Genomic DNA, 24,779 nt, shown 5'->3' on the forward strand with positions numbered 1-24,779 from the left:
GACGTTCGTACGCTTAACATTCGTTTCATTCAATCTCCCACTGAATGACATTCCAAGGGTACACCTGTTTTAATGGCCATTACATACCGGCACCACATTAGAAATAAAGATCTCTCAGTATTGCATGTCGTTTTGGTGGATATTTTTTCAATTATATTGTTGTTCCTTATTACTTGGAAGATGTCAAACGGGGATTTGCCACACCAAGCAATACTATAAAGTTACCAGGATAACAATTATGTGAAGAAACTTTACCCACCCCAAAACCTGAAACATGAGCCGAAATACTGACTAGTATTCTGCTTTATGACAGTAAACTTAAATATAGTACACTGTTAACAGTATAATTGTTGCCTCAGTGTATACTACTGTGTTAAACACCTGAGGCACCTTACATGTTTAGATTCTTAGCACCCTATAACATCAGCGAGGTGTTTGATCTGTACCAAAATCCTCCTGCAGCATGACTGCGACCCTGACCACAAATACACAGACAAAGAACTATTTTTAACAACAGGGAGTCCAACAACAGATGGTGTGTCCTGCACAGATCTTAACATCAAGTCAGTCTGGGATTAATGACAAGACAGGAGCAACTAAACCACCTAGGAGAATTGCTGTTATTTTAAACACAAACGTGGTCACGTTTAACATTTGATTGTTTTTTTTTTGTTGTTGTTGGTTGACCAAACTTTGTACATACAATTTACAAATATACTGACAGTAAATGTACACAGATTAAGAAACAGAAAAAAAGGAGTCAGTCATTTGGACTTTAATATTGCTGGCACTGACACACAATTTTTGGTTGTCATTCTGCTTAAAGTCTGGTCATCGAGTCACAAAAGCATTTATTTCTCCAAAATACAAAAGCCACCAGTTACCAGACGTACAGTAAAAATGTTCTCCATTATCCATCACATTACATGTACAAGCATCGTCTCCAATGAGGATAAATAACTGCAGGAGATTTCACAGTGTTAATGTTTAACATTTGAGATGTATTTGTTACCCATGAGGGGAAACTGCAAGCCCCTTCAGAGTGCATGCATGTCCTTAAAACTGAGAAATGTGTGGGTGCCATTATATCTACAATCAAAACTTGGGTCAAGGTCCTGAGCAAAATAGCTTTTTGACATTCGTCATAGGCACTTTGGAGCAAAAGAGGGACAAAAACATTGAGGTGTTAAGATGTTTGGCAGTTTCAACATGTTAACCAAGCTCATTTCTGATATCTGCAAGACACAAGAAAGTTATGCATATTGCCGTTGTTCTAAAGGAATCAGACATTTACAATACTGTCATTTTTGGGTCTGTTCTTTAAAAAACAGTGTCAATGGCATTACATTGTCATCTATGAACATCTATTTTCAGCTTGCAGGTCTTAAAATGGCAGCTTCACTTTCAGGAATAGAGAGGAGCTCAAAAATGAAGACCTCAGTAGCCATCTTTTAAAGCAAAGTGGTCATTTTCATTAACAAAGCAACCAATTTTCTCATGTATATTATTCTTCTATTCTTCCAACTTTGGTTCCCTTTTGAATAATGTTCCCAAATAATGAGGATAAACTAACAATGTGTACAATCCACCTCATTTAACCACCATATCACAAAATCCAATAAACAACTACACTCAATTTATACATTATTAAGTGGACATACTTGTTACTTAAAATATTGGGGGGGGGGGGCATTAGTTAGTCAGACCACACATCGGAAAGCGAAAGAAATGTGTATCACTTTGGAGGTTCACAGCCAATATTGCAAAAATATACCATGAGAAATGGCTGTAAGGCGAAAGTAACTTGTTAATTAGAGAACTATGAGGAAAGAAAAGCCAGACTGAGTCAAGCTGACAGAAATGGGATAATAACAAATCTCCATGTTATAGCAGAACTATGCAGATAAAGAAAAGTGAGGTTATGTATATGAGGTAGACAAAAAACTGCACAGCAGATGACTGGAAAATGTCTTGTTATGTGAGGCTATGTTTCCAGGACTGTACTGAAACCAAACCTCAGAGAATTCATGTTCCAAGGACAAAATTAGGCATCCAGATATAAAAACTGTATCTAATAAAAGGACCACTGAGTGTAGATTTATATTTGCGTAGTTTTCCTTTTAAACCATCTGTTCAGAATGTATGTCAGCAGTATTTAAACATGGCAATATGTTGTTCATCTGCACAGTAGGGATGTGAGTTGGGCTCCATTCTTTATGCCTACTTTTGGTTTCACATTTTTATTCTTACAGTACAAGTGGAGACAAAGTTAATAACTTCAAGCTTTTGTCAAGAGTGGCTCAGTTCGAAGACAAACTTAAAGCAATTTCCAAATTCACATGTACAGAGAGGAACTGATTTAACTGATAGAGTAGTTTACCTAAACATGCACAGACAACTGGAATGACAACAGTAATTTGTAATAAGCTCACACTGGAAAAGAAAAGAAATCTAAAATGGACCATTGTGATGGCGAAGTAGGGAACAGAAATGCTCACGTCTCATGACTGGTTGCGAGTATTGTGTGATGAATGCAGTGTGTCACATTTATCCTGAAAAACAAACCACAAAAGCAGAGTTAGAATTTATAATACTATATAAAGGTGTCACAGCTTTAGCAAACCTACACCTTCTGTGTTGATTGCTGTCATGCAGCAGAGCAGCCCCTTACCCTTAAAACAATCCTGTAGAACTTTAATCTTCTTGATGTAAGAGGATACTATACTATCATTTTGCAGAGCTCTACGTATTTCTCTCCTTCTCTCCATGCTTCTGGCATTATCATTAAACTGCATTTATTAATTGTTAATGGCACAATAAGCTGGACAGTGAAGTGAGCTTTGCACCTTAACACCAGTCACACACAGGCATCAATGCTCACTACTTTTGAGTCACATGGAGAACTTAGAAATGAATACTAAACCTGAATGTGCTGACAGAATCTTCCTAGAGAAGGTAAACAGTGACCAACTACACTGGCCGTCCAAAAAAAAGTCACCACTTGGATTCAACTAAGCAAATAGGTAAGAGGCTCCCACTGGATAATTACTGCATGGATGATTATTTTTCAGCTGCAGATTTACCCTGTTCCAGAGTGATAGGCATATCAGGGTAAGACGAGAGGAAGGTGAAGTGATGCACTCATCATGGCTAGTGCCTACTGTGGAAGCCTGTGGGGACAGTGCTATGATCTGGAGTTGCTGCAGTTGGTCAGGTCTAGGTTCAGCAACATTATTTGTCCTAAAAATGAGGTCAGCTCACAGGTCAGAATTTTCTGAGTGGTTCAAGGAGCATGACACATATTTTTCCCACATGGATTGGCAGAGTCCATTACAGAGTCCAGACCATAATTGAGAATCTTTGGCATGTGCTGGAGAAGACTTTGCGCAGCGGTCCTACTCTCCCATTATCAATACAAGATCTTGGAACTCTGAACAGGAATAAATGTTGTGACATTACAGAAGCTTATTGAAATGATGCCACGGCAAATACGTGCCATAATCAAGACTGAAGGCAGTCCAACAAAATACTGGGAGTATGTGATTTTTTTATTTTTTTTGGACAGGCAGTGTATCATACTGGTTTAAAATCAATCTTTTAAAAAACTGACCATTTACTCAGGCTGCCTCCAGTTCCTTGTTTTTGGCATCATCTGGATCAACAGAGTGAAACTCTGCCACATACAGACTCTTATCAATGCTGCTGGGGATGGGCTTAATGTCAGTACCCAGCTGATCCTCAATAGTCTTCAGGTTGTAACGATCCTCTGATGTTATGAGATTGATGGCCAGACCCAGGTGACCAAAACGTCCTGAGAAAGAAAAGACAACGTTACTAGTGGGTATTATTAGCAGTAGTGTCATCACCTTACTGTGCCAAATTATCATAGTGGTAACTTTAACCAAAATGTATTGTGAACAGTGTGAGAAACTATGAATGGTTAAATATTCACCTGATCTGCCAATGCGGTGCAGGTAAGTTTCTGCACTTTTGGGAAAGTCGAAATTAATGACCACATTTACCGCCTGAATGTCAATTCCCCGAGTGAATAGATCTAGAAGAAAAGACGCAAATCCATTTAGAAAATCATTTAGAACTTACATTTTCACGTTAGGTTTTTAAAATGCACCTACCGGTGCAGACCAGGTTTCTGCACAATCCATTCCTGAAGTCATGGAACACACGGTTCCTGTACTCCTGCATCATCTTTGCGTGGATGTAGAAGCACGAATAGCCCAGTTGGGTGATTTTCTTGGCCAGAAGCTCAACCCTCTGAGTGGAGTTACAGAAGATGATAGACTGATTGATCTGAAGCTGTAACAGAAACAATAGAAATATGTAGATATGTGGTTACCAACTTCAACAACTAATCACATATTAGAAGCTTTTAACTTGGTTTCCATGATATTTTGCAGCAAAGAATCTCCGTGTCTTCAGCATACAGCAACAACAAAATAATTAAAGTTCTCTTTCCAATTACTAGTGAGTCAATTGATTGGTCGGCCAATTAATTGTGCCAATCACTGTCATTTTCAATTAACTGGCATCAGCTGATGTCTGCACTTATGCTGGCGAATTAATATTGTAAATGTCTGCAGACACATCAGCAGCCTGCACTGTTTACAACTGAAAATGACTGCATAAAATTGTGAAAATTTATTCTGGGCACACTTGCGAGGGACTCGGATGCATTTCATTTGCACATGAAAAGAGCAGTAAGAGAGATAACTAGATTCTAAAACACAATTACAGTGTCTTTGCTGTAGGCTCTCCTCTATGCGTCTCTGTGACCAAGGGCAGACCTCAGCCCCTCCACACCCAGCCACAGTTGTCTTAGCCACATTGAGCTTGTTCACCAATTGCTATAAACTAAAATATATTAATTAGGAAATCATTGGTTTCAGTGGTGTTTTTTAACCCTGTATAAATAAAAGTTTAAATAAGTTAATTAATCTCTAAAACATGGTTTTTGACTTTTAGTATGCACAGTTACGTGCTGAGCACTCACCCTAGAAAAGAGTGTGTTTAGACAGTGGACCTTCTGTCTTTCAGTCACATAGGCATAGTACTGTGTGATGCCCTTCAAGGTCAGTTCCTCCATCAGGTTGATCTCATAAGGCTTCTTCAAGTGATTGCTCTGGAAAGACATCCACATTTTGTGTTTTCAAGTTCAAAGGACATTTTTATTATATATTCAGATAATCAAATTACACTGAGTTCTCACCATAAATGTTTGCACACTGATTGGAAAAGTGGCAGAGTAAAGCAGGATTTGACGATCCTTTGGTAAGAAACTGATCATGTCTTCAATTAGGACTACAAAGTCCTGGGACAGCAACTTATCTGCCTGAAGAAAAGCATATTGCAAGAACCTATTAACAGTGGATGGTTTCAGGCAAATCCCGCCCCAAAAAATAAACAAAGGTCAATATAGAAAAGTGAATTCAGATTCAAACCCACCTCATCCATCACCATCATTTGTGTCTTATCCACTTTTGCAACCCCCTTCTTGATCAGATCTAGTATCCTGCCTGGTGTAGCAATCACTACATGTACTATAAATACAGGAGAAGAGCACACGTTATTGCACACAATTTTTTTAATTCATATTTTGTATTATTGTTAATATTAAAAGCATGGAAAGTACCTGTCTCATCCAGACGCATGATGTCGTCCCTCAAGTTGGTGCCACCTGTGGAAGCCATGACTTTGACTCCTCCTAAGTGCTTGCTGAGCTGAATGCTGATTTGGCTCACCTGCAGGGCCAGCTCTCTTGTTGGCACTATTACTAAGGCTGAATTGAGAAAGAAATTAAAGGGCTACTAATCACAGAAAAATAAATAGTTTCCCCAGTTGTAGACATATGGGGTATGACAGGGTTGTGGTCACAGACTAAATCACAAAAGATTTTCCAATGCCAGACACAACTTAATGTGATGCATTACCACGAATGCGATTCTGTTACTTCATTGTACAATCAAATCACTGTCACAAAAATGCCAGATATTACCACTGATAAACCTGTTTCCAAAGGTTTTCCTGTCAATTATTCTTCAGCTCAAACTGAATTTCTAATTAATGTAATGTATTACAAAATATTCACCCTGATTTACTGTAATTTTACAATAATAGAGTTGACAAGTCTCACATGTTACTGCTACTGTTTCTCTATAAACAGAAGCAACTCACCCTGGATATGATCCTTCTTCAGGTCTATTCTCTCCAGCATAGGAATGAGGTAGGCTCCACTTTTTCCTGTGCCATTCTTAGCTCGAGCTAAAATATCTCTGCCCGATAGAGCTATGGGGATGCTTTCCTCCTTTTGACAAATAGACATATCCAATCAGTACGATGGGCAAGGTTTACTGGACACAACAGACTAATTTAGAAGAAAAGGCAAACAAATGCTAAGAGCAACATGCAAAAGACCCTTATTTCTGACCTTTTAATCCTGTATAGAGCCTTATTCATCACACCACACTATCACAATTTGTATGACGACTAATAGTATAAAGTATTTCTAGATGTTCAAATCTGTCTTTAACTAGAACTTTAAATGGATACATTTGAATAAACCTATATCTATATTAATTCAGATTGTCAAATAGATTATTTAGGCGACTGAAATATGGAACCTTCTCAAATCTAACTGAACTAACTAACAAAGCATAATTTTTGGTTTTAGGGATTGGAACAGTTAATTTTATAATCTGAAACAAGAGACAAGTGAGTGGATATATTTAAGGCAGTGGAAAGGTGGTTAAAATGTTTTCACATTAGTACAAAGGCCAAGTTCTAGTCATTATATTTACCTGGATAGGAGAGGGTTTCTCCCATCCCATTTCAAAGATTCCCATTAGAAGTTCTCGCTTTAGACAATAGTCTTCAAATTCATTTCCCTTTGTTGATGTTACATCCTAAGAGAAACAGCAGTTAAAATTGATACAGGCTATAATACACATTCAGTGAGTGTAAAATATTACAAATTCAACAGATTTAGATTTATAAACTTATTTATGTGCACTAATGTTAAAAATTATCTTACCGAAGTTTTTACTCTGTTGTCCTTTGGAGGAAGCTCTAAACACTTCTTCCAGTCATCACCAAACCTAACCGCAGAAATTAAAATCGTCAAGACTAAATAATTAAAACAGTAGAGATTGAATTTTACCGTAATCAACAGATACATAATTAGAATCTCATTTTAAATTAACAATTAGAATTAAATGATTTTAGAGTTTTTATCTATCAAAATTGGGAGAAAAAGTAATTAAGTCAGCAAAACAAACAAAAGAATTATTTATACAATAAAGAAGTGATAGAATATGTGAAACCAGTATCTTACATGATGCCCCCACTGCTCTGAGGAATGCTGCTCCTTTTCTGGAGGGCACTGGGTTGTTGGGCAGTCCCATGGAGTCCAGCTGGTTTGGTCTGTCCTCGGAGTTGCACATTTGCTGGCTTGTTTAATCCAATCATTGGTGCTGGATTTGCTGTTCTTGCCATAGCCATGGGTGCAGCAACTTAACTGCCAGTTTTTATGTGCAGCTTTTTCACTAATCTATTTGGTTTAAGGCACCCTTGTGTATAGAAAAAAAACTAAAAATTTTTCTTCTTTCTTTAATCTTTAATTTTTTTTCTCCTATCTCTTTCTTCTTATTATCAATCGGACACTAACTTCTTGAAAAGAAGAAGCCTGTGTATAATTTCTATTTACAAGCCAACTCTCCAAAAAAGGGAGAAATTTATATTCGTATGAATAAATAAATCAAGTGTGACCAAAAAATAAACTCTTTTTTTTTTCCTTCAAAGCGTTTGTCCCAGCATATTCTTATCTCGTTAGCAACAATATACCTGAATTTCTTTTGTTTATTTTTGAAGTATTTTGGCTTTCTAAGTCTGAGTGCAGTGTTTACACTGAAACGTGATTTGGTTAGTCACGTCTCAAACTTTTATGTTTTGTTCCTTCAAAAATCAATACGTTTGTACACGTGATTGCTTGAGCTTAATATTAGCGTTAGCTCAAAAAGTCACTCCTGCAGTATTCTTCTTTAACTTGGACTGACAACTTCAGAGTATCGTGTCTTGTTCCGGTTTCTTTTACTTTTAATGCAAAAGCTGAGATGGCAGTCTGCAAATCGCATAGGGACTTGCTGAGCTACTATATATCCAGGTTACCTGTCGGGCAAGAAACAATCGTGGTGATCAATTATGCCATAAAATAATAACGTAATAACACGACAACAAACTGTGAACCAGCCAAGTGAACACTGGGTTATATTTTAGATGCGTAGCAATGTCTGTTTATGTTCAGTTAAAACATAAACACTGCTATCAAGCTTAGATGGCAAAAGGTAACTTCAACCAAGTAACGTTACTTGTCGCAAAAGTAATGAAAACCAAAGTGATTAAGCTTTTTAACATTAAATTGATATAAGCAACGTTGCTAGTGTTTCTTTATTGTCAATGATTCGAGCTAACGTAATGCTAACATCAGCTAACGCAATATCAATAACTAGCTTAGCGTTATATTAACTGCCAGACCAAGTTACGATCAAAGATGCTTAACCTGGTTAAAGGAAGTACAACATAATGCCAAATAAGAAGCTATTGTCCCGTCAGTCTTTTGTTTCGATACAACTTCGGTGTTACTGTCGATAAATAAACTTGGCTTGACAAAAGTTAGCTAGAATAACTGTTAAGTAGCATTAAAACTTTACGCACATCAACGTGGCTTTAACTAACGTAGAAACCCATTATGTACTGTTCCTCTTTACACAAGTGATTCTCTTTAGGACTCTTAGTAGAGAAAACGAAGCGCAGAAAGTAACCACGATGAGGTTTTCCCCATCTTCCACCTACTACTTCAAAACTTTTAATCAACCCGAACAGGTGACAACCTCACCAAGTTAGCATGCTAATGTTAGCTTAGCCATTAACAATAGCGTTAATCGATTTGCTTCACAAATGAGTCTTTACCCAGTCGGGGAACGATGCTACATTCACTTCGCTACATCCACGCAAAGGTCTTCTCCGTTGTGACGATGCTTAACGTTGTATTAGCAGTTCAGTTAAGTTCAGTAAACACTCGTTGTTTCATAACTTCCACCGAGTTGTCATTCTTTTGTGTCTCCTTTCAGACTATTGACAATTCAACATGGCCGCGCGTTGGTTTTTGGGCTGCTTCTGTGCTCCGCACTAACTCCACCTGACCAATCACAGCTCTGTTTGCAAACTCCCACAGGTCACAGCAGGCACCAGTATGACCAGTATGACCAGGATGAATCTGTTGGACAAGTTTTATATCAAAAAATATCTTCAACACACAGGCACAAATGCATATATACACACATACAGACTTGTAACTTACACTGGACATTTTAACATTGCTGCAAGAAGGAAAATTGACTGTGCAATTTTTAGCATGTCAAGTTACACTGTCTAGCCTTACAATAAACAGACTAGTTAAAATATTCAGAAGAATAAAGTGTCAAAACATTCAGGGTTCAGGGCTGGCAGGGGATAAAGGTCTGACATGTCCATACTATTCCCCAATAAGTCAGTTTCATGTTTGTCATTACTGGCATCTCCAGGTAGTTTAATACAGTTCTGTTTGCATACAGTGACACACTGATGATAATGCATTGATTTGTGTGAATGCGGCAGCTTGTAGGTAACCAGTTTGTTTCCAGTCATTTGGGAAGTCTCTAATACAGCAGCTACATGAGCAGAGAAGTTGAGGGCACCAGGAGTTTGTCTTTTGTCATGCACTCCAGAATAGAGGCCAGTTTTTAGAGAAGTCTCATTTAACATTCAGTCTATTGCTGGCTCGTCTTCCCTTAGACGGAGGCTTCTCCAGGCTTCTCTTCTCTTGGGGGTGCTCAACTCTCCTTGCAGATTGGCTCTCGTAGAGGTAGTTGCAAGTTGCACCAGACAAGAAATGCTCTAGTAAAATGGAAATGCAAGCATAGATGGAGTCTTTGGAGAGTGGGATGTGCTATGATGAGGAGGGTGTGGTGTTGTCGAAGGTGAACATCCACGACTGTGGTTAGGAGATGGTGACTCTAATAGAGAGACGGAGAACAGACTTAAGCCACTATGATATTATTAGTTGCATGTACTCATGTGTAAAGTCGTGTGCATGTTCTCACCATTTTCCATTAAGGTGCTTCCATGTGGTGAGACTGCCATACAGTGTTGATCTTGACTTCTTATTGATTTGGATCCTCTCCCTCGTAACACATCTGCTATCTGCAAAAGAGTTGTAGTCTATTACAATCTATCTGGATGACCTTACGTCAGGGTCACAGTGAGCTACTAAAATAACACACCCTCACAGTGGTGGATAAAACACTGCACCATTCAGCTCTGACCTCTAGAGGGAAGAACACACACATTTACTTTTCATTTCGTGCCCTATTTTTTCCTACTATCCTAAGCTAAACACAGCTGACTTAAGTAGATTTTGCAACTGTTTGCATTTGTTGTTGACATAACTGAAGTTACAAATGGGTGGAATTTTTCCTCATAAAATTACAGTGAGTGATCGAAACTTTGGACAAGCACAAGGAAGTCAATTTGGTAACCTTTGGGTTCACTGCTTTATTGAAGCAACAATTTACAACCATAAAAAAGGGCAAATAATGTGCTGAGAATGAAATTTCAGTTGTGTCAGTTTTAATATGCATATTATCTTTTACTGTATTCCTATCACTCACTTTCTTATTCTTAGCCACCATAACAGGGGTGTCGTTGTGGTAGTTCTTCAGGCTGCTGTCAGCCCCACTCTTCAGCAGCAGTCGCACTGTGTCCACCTGACCTCTGCCACAGGCGCTGTGCAGGGCTGTATTCCCACTGTATGACTGGCTGTTGACATCACAGCCGTTCTGTGACAGAAAACAGAAGAAGTAGACAGATGTGATTCATAAAGAAAGTCAGAGTAGCTGCCGTCAAACATTGAAAGTGAAACAAAGTTAGAACCATGGAGACGATCAGTTATATCAGATAGAAAATGAAGTTGAAAAAGAGATAAAGGAGAAAAGATTATGTCCTTGTACAGCACATTTGCTAAGCTTTGATAATATAACTAAACTAAGCAGATTTTGCTCCAATTCCTTGAAAGTCTTATCTATAACCTACATAAAATGATAAATTATGTGTGTAGTTGGCGAGCTGCAAAGGGAAAACCAGACTGATCAAATAGAGCTGACTCACAACCATTCTCTCGCCACACACTCTCATTACCTCGATGAGGAAGTGGACCATGTCTGCGTTATTGCTCTCCACCGCATGCATGAGAGGACTCTGACCACTTTTAATGTCCTGATTAGAGAACAAAAAAAACACCATGGGAAAAATCAGCGGATGCAAAGACGATAGATGTAGAATTTATCATGTTACTTCCGTGTGTGTTGATTGGACTGACCATAGCATTGATGTCAGCTTCTGCATTCAGCAGCATTCTGGCCAAATCCATATGGTCTCGCAACACTGCCAGATGGAGAGGACTGAAACCTGAGATCAGGGACCAAGCAGAACCTGAATTTTACACAGAGTAAATATATACAGGGATATATATGGTATACAAACACACAATAACATTTACAGACAAGCAGGAGATGACACTGAACTTTTCTTAATCAGTGTAACAGCAGTACGTCACTAAGCTGAGCTGCCTGAAAGCAGTTTTAGATCAGACAAAGTGCCCCTACAACAACATTTAAAGCATCTTGCCTGGACAACTTCTTCAAATTCTATGATGAAATCAAATAAAGTAGATATAAACTCAGCTCTACATAGATAATATGCACTACAGAAACTTGAGCCTAATTTTGGGGGCTTTCTCCTATGCGTAGATATGTTACTTTCATACTAGAAGTGCTATGATATGACAGACATAGTGTACAGAAAAGGCAATGTGAAGCTATACCGAGAACAAATAAAGACCACAAAGGAAGGAAATGTCCCACACTCTTCCCACCCACACACCCAAATCAACCAATGCGACCCCTACCTGAAAAAGGGTTCACGTCTTAAGACCTAACTGCCAACTGTCATTAGCAATGACGTAATACCAGAAAAGAGCAGTGTTCTCTTGTTCTCTTGTGGTATCATGGCAATTACTTTAGGCACAGCTGGTTGGTTATGATGTTTGTTAGTGTAGTTGAAATTTTTACTGTTTTTACTGGACATTCCTCAATAAAAGAGTGTCATTCCCAGTCAAGGGGAGTAAGAGAACAGAGGTTCATATTTCATCTAAATTTGATCATAGCATTGCGCATTTAATGAATCACAGGAAAATCACTGAAAAGGATGTGGCTACAAATAATCACAAGGCTTTATCAAATTAAATCATTTCATGGAAAGAGCTGAGAGTCATTCAGCATCTTTCTTAATCTAGAACGTCTTCAGCACAATACATACCAAGGAGTTGGATCATAACTTACCCTCATAGTTTCTGATCTCCAGACATGCTGGGGATGGGGACTGAGTGAGCACTACCGACAGACATTCAGGCTGATTGTATTCACAGCAGAGGTGGAGTGCTGTTTGTCCGTTGCGGTCCAACGCAGTAGGGTCTGCTCCCGCTCTCAACAAAGTATCCACCATCTTTGGTTGTTGGGTTATCACAGCCAGATGAAGTGGAGTCTAAGGGGGGTGGGAGATGAAACAAAAATTGACAGTTGACAATGAGTATTCAGGTCCACAAACACAAATTTCACATTGCAGTGTGCCCTAGCTGCCATTCAGTGCATAAACTCCACACTAAAGCTGAGAAATACTCACTACTAATATGTGAACACATCATTAATATTGCTTTAAGTGCAAAAATGTCCAAAATACAAATCCATCAATGGAATAATGAGAACTTTTATTTATTTATACATATATTTACTTTTAGGCTAACTAGCTCAGTTCATAGCACACAGAGCTCTCTTTCTCTCCTGTTTTCAAGTTCTCCACAGTGGAAGTGGCAAAAGCCATAAAGTTAAAAAATCTTGAAACTGCTGCATCATTGCTAGTGAAGTTGGATTGTTACCATTTATAGTAGAGCATTTTTTACCTCTAACTTATTCTATAGGTTAAAGGTCAATGACACAACAAAACTTTGCCCGCAAGAAAGGGCCCACGCCTAGAATAAATAAACAAGGAACTACCTCTGATTTGAATGTTGATGTTACAAGATCTTGAGATACTGGCATTTTTTGTGCTTATTCCAACATATACACTACAAAAAATACCCTTGCTTAGACACACAAATCATAATTGTGAACAATTAAATTACGTAAAAACAAAAAATATGAGACTGCAGCACCATACAGTATATCACCAACAACAACAACTGTAAAATAAGATAGTGTGGTTGAAATGAGGATGAACCTGTTCTGAGAGACAGTCTGCAATGACGGCAAAAAACAAAAATTACACAGTTCACCAGGTGCTTTCCCGAGTTGAATCTAGCAATTACTGAATTAAACCACTTGAGCAATTTAGGATGATCCTAGGGGTAAGGTTAGCATGTATCATCCTGTTGATAATATGTCAACTTCGGCCAGGGAGGGCACTGGCAATGTGTTGTTTGAATGAAGCAATGCAATAGTTATAAAGGGAAGTCCTTCAAACCTGGACTTTTTAGCTGCTATTCAAGTTACACAATAAACACAGCAATCAGGAACAGATTGTTGCTGCAAGTTTCACTTTTGCTGTATTACTACTGTGTGTGTGTGTGGCTGGAGGGTTGTTCCAGTAAGGACTATAAAAAAGTAGTCCAGCAGCGGGATAGCGTCTTTGTGGAATTCCTCCTGTGTGTCAATGCCAGTGTTCCTCCCTTCAACTCATGTTTCCCTGAATCCAGTGAGTCACACACACACGCACACACACACACACATACACACACAACCATGCATACTCCCATGTACATGCCATACTAATATTTTGTCCACACACGTCACTAATGAAACATGTATGCTAGCATCCTATAAAATCATTCACAACACTAAAGTGACACTAAAGTCTTGTAATGCATTCAAACTGACTTCTCAGACTTGGCATAGTCTAGCTGTGGCTTCCTGTAAAGGATTTCAGAGTGACTAAAACAAAATCATGCAAAGATAAGAGGAAGGGTGGGAAAGGAGGAATGGGGAAAGAAACGGAAGCAACACAGGGGAGTCCAGGGGAAAAGACAGGATAGCAAGGGAAAATCCCTTCTTTTTCCCCCGGGTTTGTCCTTGCACACATGCATTCCTGCAAAATGAGTTAACCAACATGCATGCGGTGAAACAACTAGAGGAGAAGGAAGAAGATTTCTGGGCATGAAGAACAGCCCCAGGCTGCAGGCAGCCAGTGCTATACCTAAAGAAGAGTGGAAGGCACCTCTCTTTTGCTGATTACTACAGTGTAAAGCCCTGATGCACAAATAAACATCACACGCTCTTACGTCAGTGATGTTGACAGTTATACTGATAGCATCAGTCAGATCATCAGTTATGGTTAGAAACCCAAAATTCTCTTAAGACATATGCAGCGAGAGATTGAAAAAAAAAAACACACACAGTAGTCTGCAAGCGACAACAGAGACAGCACAAGAAAGAGAGAGAGAGATAGAGACACGCGCAGGAAGGGAAAGTCCCTGCAAACTACCCTGAACCTCAGCATATGTAGGTATGTTGAGAAACAGTCCAGAGCAAGGGGGGGGGAGTCATGTGACTTCTCGTAACAAGGATACTAAAGCACACACAAACACACACAGATGTCTCGCTTATGCACACTCATGCACACGCACTCACACTAAAAATATAAAATTGCGCACCGGCAGCATGCATATAAACAAAGAGAAAAATATTTATATGTAGAGATAGATGAATAGAATGACTAAAAATGAATAGAATAAATAAATGAAATTAAATATGAATAAAATGTTTTAACAGAACTGGGATCATTTGTCTTAAAACAGGGTTACTGGAACATTACAGATAATCTAAAAATTGCATTTTAGCACTAATGTGCACTAATGTGCTGTAGTTGGTCTGTGGGTGGACCCAGGAGACTCAGTCCCCAAACTCCACTAGTGTCACCATTACACACCATCAGCTGTAGTGAGAGCAGCAAAAAAATACACAACTATAGAGTGTTTGTGGAGCTGCACTGTTAGCATGACCAGTGTGGGAGTATCAAACAGCTGTCTCTACCATCATAGTAGTTCAGGGAGTGGAACGCAAGCAATGATACTTGCACTGTTGTTCAGTTGCAGTACTGATAGTAACACTCTGTCAAAATGTTCCATATGCAAACCACAGAAACTCAGGATTTGTCATCAATATTGGAAAAGCTGTATTTAAATGTTTTTTTATGTTTGGGAAGTTATCCAGTGCCCGAAAACGTGTTCACGTCTGTCTGGTAAAATGTATGTTTTGAAAAATGAAAAGTTCCCTGGCCTCTTTTTGATAAGTATGTCCTTTGTGCCTGGTATTCACTCAAAACCACACAATCTGGTAGGCAAATGACTGTGACGGGACCTGTGTGTGAAAATCTCCCTTTTTGGTTATAACTGCATTATCTATGTATGTGAAAAGAGAGTTGTTGTGTGTGTGTGTGTGTGTGTGTGTGTGTGTGTGTGTGTGTGTGTGTGTGTGTGTGTGTGTGTGTGTGTGTGTGTGTGTGTGCATGTGTGTGTGTGCATGTGCATGTGCATGTGCATACACAGGGCAGACAGGATATCACAAAACCTATGCTGTCAAGCCTCAACGATGAGGAAAGACAACATTGATGATAGCACCAGCGTTATTTCTGGTAAGCAGGCCCATAGTGTCCTGTGTGGTGTGAAACCTCAACCTTGAGAACTAAAGCTTTGCACAGTTCAGGTGCTTTGTCTGTTGAAGGATGAAAGAGAGAAAGCTGGCAGACTGCAGAGGAGGAGGGTGAAGAGGTGGAGACAACAGAGAAGAAGAGAATGTGGAAGTACTGGCTTCAGGCCAGTGGCTGGGACAGCCCTGGATTGGGAAATACTCAAGACAAGTCCTTGTACACATTCCAGTAAAGTTTACTGTAGTTATTCACTTATATTGATGTTGCCATATAGTGAGTTCATCAAATTCAAGATTAGTCACCTAAGTAAACTTCATTGGGTTCGTTTGTTCAATATATTAACGTCAAAGACAAGAGTTCAGGGTGCACAAGAGTTCAAGGAAGTCACACTTTGCTTATTCATATTGCCTCTGAATTTCACAACATGGTAAATCCTACATGCAAACCCTGAAAAATCCCTTCATATAGGGAAACCGAGCATTAGAAAACCATGTACAATGTGAAACACAACATGGGAAAACACACAGTCCTTCCCAGCATGTGCATGGCTTTGGCTTGTGGCAAGTTCAGGTGGAGAAACAGGGACGGGTAAATTCCACTGTATAACCATAAGCCGCCATGACTGTAAGAGTATACGATAACACAGTTTAAGACAAGAAGGAAACCAAGGCACTTCCTCTTTCATTCTTTTCCATGTTACTGTTATCAAATGGGTGAGGCAGGGAAATGCATTTTACACACTGTGGTTGTCGGGGCAGAAGTTCCCTGTAACACTTTTAGTCTGTGTCTGTCATAATTTTATATTGACCGATGCTGTGACCCTCTTGTGTTTGTGTTAAAACTGAACTGAAACAATTCAATTGGACAGATTTTTGTCTCAAATGTCAAACTATTAAGTGGAACTGATAAAGCTGTGGGTGCATGCATGTGTACATGTATGTTTTAGTGGAGGTACCTGGCGGAGGTTATTGTAGATGTCAAGGCTTCTGTGGGCATATAGCAGGAGATCAATCAGTTTGCAGACAACGGCAAACTCCCCCTGTACCACAGCTATATGGAGAGCTCTGTAACAAATAAAGAAGCAGAACAGTTTAAAGAGAACTGTAAAACTACAAAGTACAACTTCATTTCAAATGAGCCACATTTTCCTGACATTGTAACCCACTGATACTCTAGGTATCCAGGAAGTACAGCACAGATTTTCTGGCCTAAGTGGAAAATGTATCATAACAAAACAGAACTTTGTGTGTTCCTCTTAATGTGTAAATAAAGATACTATATGTGTGTGTGTGTGCAGAATGTGACTGAAACGCAGCAATTTTCAAAATAGCATGGCACAATTTGACAGTGTAATTATGAGGATGTTATCCGTGACTGACGGCAGCTGGAATTATTGTTCAAAGGTTACTTCTGAAATGTTAAACACAGTGCATTACAAAAAATATCCCTATCATGGTGTCAAAAAGTCAACTCGAAAGAAATTAACATTTTGGAAAATGCTCATTTTGTAAACTAAAAGCAGAGATATAGATCACAAAACTAATGTCACTCTAGTATTTGTCTATTGAATGTAAGGCTACGCCCAGAAGTCAGTCAACTTTGCTTAGTATAAAGACTGGCCTGGCTAGTCCAAAGGTAACAAAAGCTACCTACCAGCACCTATAAAGCTCTCATTATATACTACGGACTACTGACAGCCTGTGGTTTTATGGAGTTTACTGCATGTGTCGAACACTTTCTGGGCTGGAAGCAGGGAAGGCTCAAGTTAGCGAAACTGACCGGCTATCAAACGACTGTTATTTGGAATCATGCATTCTCTTTGCAGACATAAGCTGTGAAAGTCCTAACCTGATCTAAATGATCCCACTGACAGTTGTTCCGAGGAGCTCCACATATGTATAGGCATGACTCACAGTACTCTTATCACAGCCTTATCAAGACCAAAGGGGAAACCACTATCTGTGGCCTCTGTGTGAAGTGAAAGAACAAACACAGGCCAAGGTTTAGGGCAGGGAATTGCAGTAAGATGTATGTGGGGGAAAGGAGGTATGGAGGGGAGAAAAACTGTACTGCAGTTTTCAAATTTTTGATTTTCATGCTTTGAGGAGAAGCAGTTTCCAGTAAGAGCCAGACTGGTTTTATGTCACTTCCTGTTGTCAGTAACAATAGCAGCATTCTTTCTCCTCTATCTTGTTCTTTGTGCTGTGAAATCTAGCCATTAAGCTCTATGTTTTTGACAGGGGTTTTCTGTATGTTCACACACTCAAGTTCACCCAATTGATAAGTCATCAACAGACATAAAGTAAAATCATGCGACAGGAAACAGGGATGCTTCTTGAGAACAAGTTAAAAGTACCCTTGCATAGAGTTTGAGGTCATAAAATAAGTTCTTACAGTGACAAAACACTTGCAACACTTCCTCTCAATGATATGTCCCACTGACATGGAGTTATTAACAACGGTAATTTCCTGTCTGCAAAAATATAGAAGACCTTTCTGTGGAAACAACAGACACTTAGTGCTAATTAATACAATTGCATGTAACTCTAGTTTCCAGCAAATGTAATCAAATCTATCTACATTCATACACAAGTCTAATTAATACTAGTCTTTTAAGTGTGGAATTTTTTGACACCTCTGATGGCCACTGTGTGCGCATGTGCAAGCATAGATACTACACATGCATGAGTAAGCATGGAAATCTACTCTACGGTGTGAGCAAAAACAATACAAGTTGTTGTGTAAGAACAGGTTGGAACTGTAACTGCAATAAACAATCAGATGATTTGCTCCTGACTTCAGTGCAAAAAGCAGAACTTTGTGTGCTGGAAGAGGAGCGAGCGCGAGGGTTCTTTCCTAGACTGGTCCCCGTTCCTGTAACTGAGCTCTGCAGAGTAAACAAATCTGTATCAACAATGATCTCTCATCAGATTTATTGTACTTGCTACCCACCATTTGCTTTACAAAGAATGTATAGTATCTCAATGACAGAGTTACCATTAATAGCACAGAACATTGAATGTAGTCACAGGTTGGTCAGGCTGTTCAGGTATGACTTGACCAGAATTGTGTTACTCAGAGCCCATGGAGTAAACTCACATGCTCAGAAGAACACACAGCCACAGGCCGGCGTCGGTTTGACATTGTAAATAACTACTGAATCAGAGCTCATTTAAACTTTTCAAACACTGACCTCACTGAGATCAATGGTTGCCTTCACATAAGCCTTAAGTCATTCTGTCTCTCCTGTTATACTCTATCTGCATCCATCTCTCTCTTTTTCGCTTAAGATGAAACTGTACTGTTTCTAGTTCCTGGAAGTGGGGCAGACCACAGCCCCAGATAACCTCAAGCACAGCAGCACTGACGCAGACAGGAGTCCCAAGCTTGTCGCATTAACACAGTCAGTCCCAGTGTGATTGCGAGTGTGTCTGAGTGAGAGAGAGAGAGAGAGAGAGAGAGAGAGACAGAGAGACAGAATATAAACTGCACGAAAAAAAAGAGAAGGCAAAGAGAGAAGGCAGCATACGTGCGGTATCCTGTTTGGTATGGAGGGTAAGAACGCAGCCAAACTGAATGATCAGACTAAAGCCTAACATATCTTGTGGTCTGGAGACCAGCTGAGCTATGAGGTGATAGTCAGTGTGTGCAAATAGTAAACAAAAGAAAAGTGGAGATACGCCACAGTCCAGTCAACTAGAAATGATAACTTACGCCCCAAGTTCGTCATGAATAAAGATGCTACTTCCAAGCTTTGCTGAATTTATGAGGGAAATATGTCTGAGCAAGACTAGAATAACAAGCAGCATGCAGTTATTCAATTTGAGAGGTTGATTTTCTTTGTTTTTCAGAGGCATACTACATTCATCATAGAAGTAACATCTACATCTCTTATAATCCATCACAGTGCATTTTACAGTAATGCACTCAGCTTTAACCTTGAGTTAGTCAGACAGTTGATGACTGATTTTATGAAGCCCCTTTGAAGCTACTATATGTGAAAGTATGAATTTGCACAGTAGTTGAGCTGAATGCTTACAGAAACTCCACAGCTACTGCATTGAACATTAATCTAGTATCAGAAGTTCATAGTTTGCAAGCTCATAGTTTTACCTATTGTTACTACTCTTCTCTCATACGTCAGACTTGCAGGGGGATTGTGGACTAATTCAGACTCTCAGCAAAAATTTTCCCTCTCTAAGTGTGAAAAGGGAATGAGTGACTGTCTTCCTAACTCAGTATTTGCAATGAACAGAAATAATGTATTTGCTGTAAATACTGAATTAAATTAAATTTGATGACTAGATTAATGCAGTCATGTGTCTATAAGAATTAGATGGATTGCCATGCAATTTGGTACAGATATCAATGGTGCCCAGGGAAATTCTAATAAATACGGTGATCACCTGGCTTTAAATCCAGCAACACTTGCAGGTGAGTCAGTAAAATATCATAAACCACATATACTGTCATGTCATCAGCTTTAACTGTGCTTCGTGTTTACTTAGAATCAGGAAACATTAGCATAAACATGGTAGCATTACCTGCTAAACATCTGTTGTGAGCATGCCGCCACGCTAATCTTAGCATAAAGTTCAAAGCACTGCTGTGCCTAGGTATAGCTTCACAGAGTGTGCCTGCAAACGTTTGGTTATGTTGGTTTTTATAGAAACAAAAGATGTTGTTTCATCTGCTTTAGTGTATGTGCAGAATCAAAACACTGTAATAAGTCCTATGTCAACATCTTTTAAATAGTCTGCAAAATAAAAGTCTACAGGAAAGATAAAAGACCCAATAAAAGTGTTTGCATGACAGTTTCAGTCATAAGCATTGTATATAATTATGTTATTATGCAGGTAATTCCACTGACTGACTGGAAGTAAGCATATGGTTGTGGGAGCTGTAAAAAAAAATCAACACATCTGCAACATTATACATATGAATGACAAGTGAGACACAAGAGAAAAGAAGAGAGAGAGAGCGATAAAGCTGATAGAAAGAAAGCGGTAAATGAGGAAGTGAGGAGCGGATGTTTGGGTTTTTTAGCCCATTCATTTAAAAAAACGGAGAACAAAAGAGAGAGAGACAGAGACACCTGAGAAAAACCACAATCATAGTTAAAACTGAGCACTCACTGGTTTTCCCGAAACTAAGGGGCTCAGAGGCGCTGAGAACAGAGGATGAATACCCCATTGACGTAAGAGCAGGCGCACGCTGTCATCACACACGCATGCACATACACACTCATGTACATACAGTGTGAAAAGGGACAGGGGGGCTGAGAATGTTTCTTTCTGCAGAATTCACACAAAGTTTTAAACAACCACAAAGCAAATATGACACAAAATACCAAAAACGTCATTAAAAAGAAAGTTAATGTTATGAAAAAGTCTGCAAAGACTATAATAAGTTATAGCTAATATATTTTAATTTCTTTTTTCTTTTGATTTTTTTGTTGTTGTTTTCCTGCAAATTTGAATAGCATACTCCAGAAAGAAGTGCTGACATGTAACTGCAACGCTACTGCAAGTCAACAAGAAAAACTGTATCAGTTTATAGTGCACCAGTGTTAAAGAAACTAAAAAATATACAAACCTTGTACTTTTCTGTCAACTACACTCTCAGAGCATAGGGTGGTAGCAAAAGTATGATAATATATATAAATATAGAAAAGTTTATTTACTTTCGCAAGTAAAAAAGTTATTCACTATCTGTGAATAACAGATATGTCAGAGATGTGGTGAATGTCTGAAGCAGATGCAGATGTCAGCATGACAATAAGCAGCTGTGACATGTCACTTGACTTATGACTACTAAATGTTGGTCATCACGAGTTGGTTTCGAATGGATGCAAATGATAGTGATACCAATGAAGAGTGATGAACCACAACATCAAAGTGTCATTTAATTCCTGGACATGCTATATTTTCAGTCACATGACTGTGGGTATGTGTGTGTTCTCTTTTTGTCATTTCAGTAAGGGAATGTGTGAGTGGGTGTTCGACATTTAGACAAAGTAACCATGCGTTAAGGTTTTATATTTGCATTCACGTGGTCTCAAAAACTCCTCCAGTATCCTGTATACGGTTCTCTTATTCCCAGCCCTCCACCACCCTATGCCCCGTGACACCAGTCAACTGACAGCTTGTACATTTTAACACACACTGACACAAACATGCAAAGCGTATTTTATTTAGCAGCTATGATTTAAGTGCTGTTGTTTTCAGGTTAGTGTGTAAGATTAAAATCCCCACTGTCATTTAGTGAATCACTCCTGATCTACAGTAAACCAGTTTCCCTTAAAGGAAGTGAACCAACAGTAAGGAATTTGGTTGGATATGAGGTGGGCCACTGACTGTGCTGTGAGATGATATTACAGATGTTGCACAAAGCACATCCAGGTTGTGCAACGTTAAAAGTTTTGCGTGTGAGGTCAGACGAGGCACTTGTCAAGACTAGTGTTGTTTGGGTCCAGTGCAGCAAATCAGTTTCACTTTTTATGACAATGGTAAGAGTTTTTCTGAGAAGGCTGTTTAAGCAGTTTAAATGTCAAGCCTGCAGAGAGGAAATATGCAAATCTATGGCTATCTCTTCAATTACCTGTCATCACCACAGAGGGCATTGTAGTACAGAACATAACGTTTCAATTTCAAGTAAAACTAGGACTTTTTAGAATAAAGATCTTTGACATGAGGCAAGCTTGCAGGAGAAGAGTCACAACTTCCAACAAATTAGGAATATATACCATTAAAAACAATTCTGGACTGTACAGACGAACATGGGAGCTGGGTGCGTCCAGTCACCATAAAATGACAATGAATCTCCTCAGTCTGCTGGGAATCTCATGAATATTTATGACTGTGGTAAGATTTCATATCAGAGAAATGTGCCAAGTTTCATATATCAGCCGTCTGACCAAGATGAGATGGTTACGAAAATACACGATGCTGGATGATTCATAGTAATCTTTTAGGTTTACTGTATGAATCAGTCACTTGGATAGGTGATGGATCGATGGATGCATGACTAAATTATAGGCTACATTAAGAAAGTGATAGTAACATATGTCATTTTTTTAAAATGTCAACATACGTGTCTCCATCTTCATCTTGACGCGTAGCCAGAGCAATACTAGTCAGCAGGTTTTCAGTTTGGTGGGGCAGGTTGTGCTTGGGCTCTGGCACTGTAGGCAAACAGTACACTTGGTAATGACCTGAACAGGAATGACAAATAACAAAAAGCATAGACAGAGAGAGAAAAAGAGGTAAATCGTGGAGATACTGAAAAGGCTGACCTTGCAAACAATCATTTTTATGTAAAAAGGAAGCGTGCAACTCATCATGTCTCTCTCTCTCCCTCTCTCTCTGTGTAGTATTCAGTTATGAGTATACCAGGTATAAGCTACTTCATGTCTGTGCAGGAGACTGACTGAAGAGAAATAGCTGACTGGACATTTTCTCTCTGATTCAACTGTAGTCTCTGCATCAACCGTGACTCTGGTGTCTCCTCTTCCAGCTGTGACACACTAGTGACCAAAAGAGCTGAATGAGGGAGTCGGGGTGATGCCTGCTGCTGCTGCTGCTGCTGCTGTTTTAGAAACAACATTAGCGTCATCCACGTAATAAAACAAAATAAAAGTGAAGCCCCTATAGGTTGTGCAGTGCTCTGTATTTGAAACTTAAAATGTCACTAACTTTCCTGTTATTGAACAGTGTATAAAGATCCTGTATGCACTAGTCTACAAATCACAACTAAATCTTTGTGCAGCAAAGCCTACATAGACTGAAGTTATTAAATATGAACATCTTACAAAAAGACATCGTATGGTAATGATGTAAGAGGCTGAATGTTGGTCAGAGACGCTTACCATAATTAAACGGGGGCAAAAACGTGCACACGGGATATCCTTCTATATGCTGCCCCGTCCCTTCAACTGTCCTGGGAGTCACTGGCGTTACACCGACCCTGCTTTCATATGGGGGTCTTTCCAAACCAGTGGCCAAACTCTCCCGGACTGTTAGCCGTGTATCCTCCTCGGGAGAAAAGCGGTCTCCGCTGTCTGGTGGAGCTGGTGACTGTCTCTGGGTCTCCGGTTCGACATAAAACGGGCGTTTCCTAAAAGGAAGCTTGGATGAGGATCTGTCCACCGGCCGTTTGCGCGCAACATTGGTTTCGGAGCCTGTTGCGTTTCTTACGCCGTCGCAGTGTATTTCCAAACTGTCTGTCCCTGTGCACGCCGGCGGCGCCTGTGAGCCCCCTGTTACCCGGGCGTTGCAGGCGCGACCTTTGCAGTCCGGAGTCTTAGACCCGGCGCTTCCACGCTCCCGGTTCGTGGTGCGCAGATCCAGCGGCGCTGTGGCAACCGACTGATGGTCACCGTTCATTGTCATGATCCTCGGCATCAACTGGGGCGAAACGCTTAAGGTGTGAAGAAGTTTCAGGTGTGTGCGAGTGAAAACAACTTGTCGACGCTTAATGACAGTGGGATCAGTAAATCCAAAGAGACCAACAGCGCGCAATTCCCATGTCCATGAAGTCACTTAGGCAGCGATCAAATATTGACCTTGTTTCCTTTTGTATAAATCATATATTGTAGATATCCGTTCAATTTCATGACTGTAAACACATTGTCAAGGAAGAGCCACTAAAAGTGTGGTTTAGATTATGTGCGTCCTAGCGCACCTATGGTTGCGACTGCAGGTAGACTACAGTGCAGCTGCGCCGGAGCTCATCTGCTTTTAATGAACGTAATCAGCGGCGGTGACGGTGCTTTCCCTTTAAACCGAAACAAAGCGATTGCAGTACAATTACAAAGAGTGAGGAAGGGAACGGGTTAAATTCAGAATAATTTCTGCATTTCCGACTTTTCTGACATCTGCTATGCAAGTTCAAAACATCTAACACCCTGCTGAATTTCTTGAGAATTTCAAAAAGGAAAGACGGATCGATGCTTCTGTCGACTCGTCTTTGCGCAC

At 39.6% G+C, this 24,779-nt stretch overlaps 2 protein-coding genes across 2 annotated transcripts; both read right to left on the reverse strand.

Annotated features, from left to right (window-relative positions):
• Window positions 1-753: 753 nt before the first annotated feature.
• On the reverse strand, window positions 754-9,164 carry ddx61 (DEAD (Asp-Glu-Ala-Asp) box helicase 61). Its single transcript, XM_026370097.1, has 13 exons — window positions 8,980-9,164; window positions 7,346-8,178; window positions 7,046-7,109; window positions 6,813-6,917; window positions 6,190-6,319; window positions 5,648-5,794; window positions 5,461-5,555; window positions 5,225-5,347; window positions 5,009-5,137; window positions 4,134-4,314; window positions 3,953-4,054; window positions 3,611-3,811; window positions 754-2,552 (listed from the first exon to the last, which is right to left on the reverse strand). Exons 2-12 carry the CDS (start codon window positions 7,510-7,512, stop codon window positions 3,618-3,620), a joined length of 1,437 nt encoding a protein of 478 aa, XP_026225882.1. The 5' UTR covers window positions 7,513-8,178; window positions 8,980-9,164; the 3' UTR covers window positions 754-2,552; window positions 3,611-3,617.
• Window positions 9,165-9,287: 123 nt separating this feature from the next.
• bcl3 (BCL3 transcription coactivator) lies at window positions 9,288-24,206 on the reverse strand. Its single transcript, XM_026370096.1, has 9 exons — window positions 23,672-24,206; window positions 22,897-23,017; window positions 16,760-16,868; window positions 12,447-12,648; window positions 11,426-11,514; window positions 11,245-11,322; window positions 10,719-10,886; window positions 10,152-10,251; window positions 9,288-10,064 (listed from the first exon to the last, which is right to left on the reverse strand). Exons 1-9 carry the CDS (start codon window positions 24,204-24,206, stop codon window positions 9,946-9,948), a joined length of 1,521 nt encoding a protein of 506 aa, XP_026225881.1. The 3' UTR covers window positions 9,288-9,945.
• Between the last annotated feature and the right edge of the window lie 573 nt (window positions 24,207-24,779).

This window comes from Anabas testudineus, chromosome 16 (genome assembly GCF_900324465.2).
Source record: "Anabas testudineus chromosome 16, fAnaTes1.2, whole genome shotgun sequence".
In the NCBI taxonomy this organism is placed as follows: Eukaryota; Metazoa; Chordata; class Actinopteri; order Anabantiformes; family Anabantidae; genus Anabas; species Anabas testudineus.

What these genes read in the sequence shown, in the direction of transcription:
- bcl3 (XM_026370096.1), bottom strand. Translation starts at nt 24,206, where the DNA reads ATGCCGAGGATCATGACAATGAACGGTGACCATCAGTCGGTTGCCACA. An exon ending in AAGCTGACATCAATGCTATG is followed by an intron (nt 11,323 to 11,425) that starts GTCAGTCCAATC and finishes TTCTCTAATCAG; the next exon opens with GACATTAAAAGTGGTCAGAG. An exon ending in AAGCACCTTAATGGAAAATG is followed by an intron (nt 10,065 to 10,151) that starts GTGAGAACATGC and finishes TCTCTCTATTAG; the next exon opens with AGTCACCATCTCCTAACCAC.
- ddx61 (XM_026370097.1), bottom strand. Translation starts at nt 7,512, where the DNA reads ATGGCTATGGCAAGAACAGCAAATCCAGCACCAATGATTGGATTAAAC. An exon ending in CAGAGCAGTGGGGGCATCAT is followed by an intron (nt 7,110 to 7,345) that starts GTAAGATACTGG and finishes TTCTGCGGTTAG; the next exon opens with GTTTGGTGATGACTGGAAGA. An exon ending in CATGCGTCTGGATGAGACAG is followed by an intron (nt 5,556 to 5,647) that starts GTACTTTCCATG and finishes CTGTATTTATAG; the next exon opens with TACATGTAGTGATTGCTACA.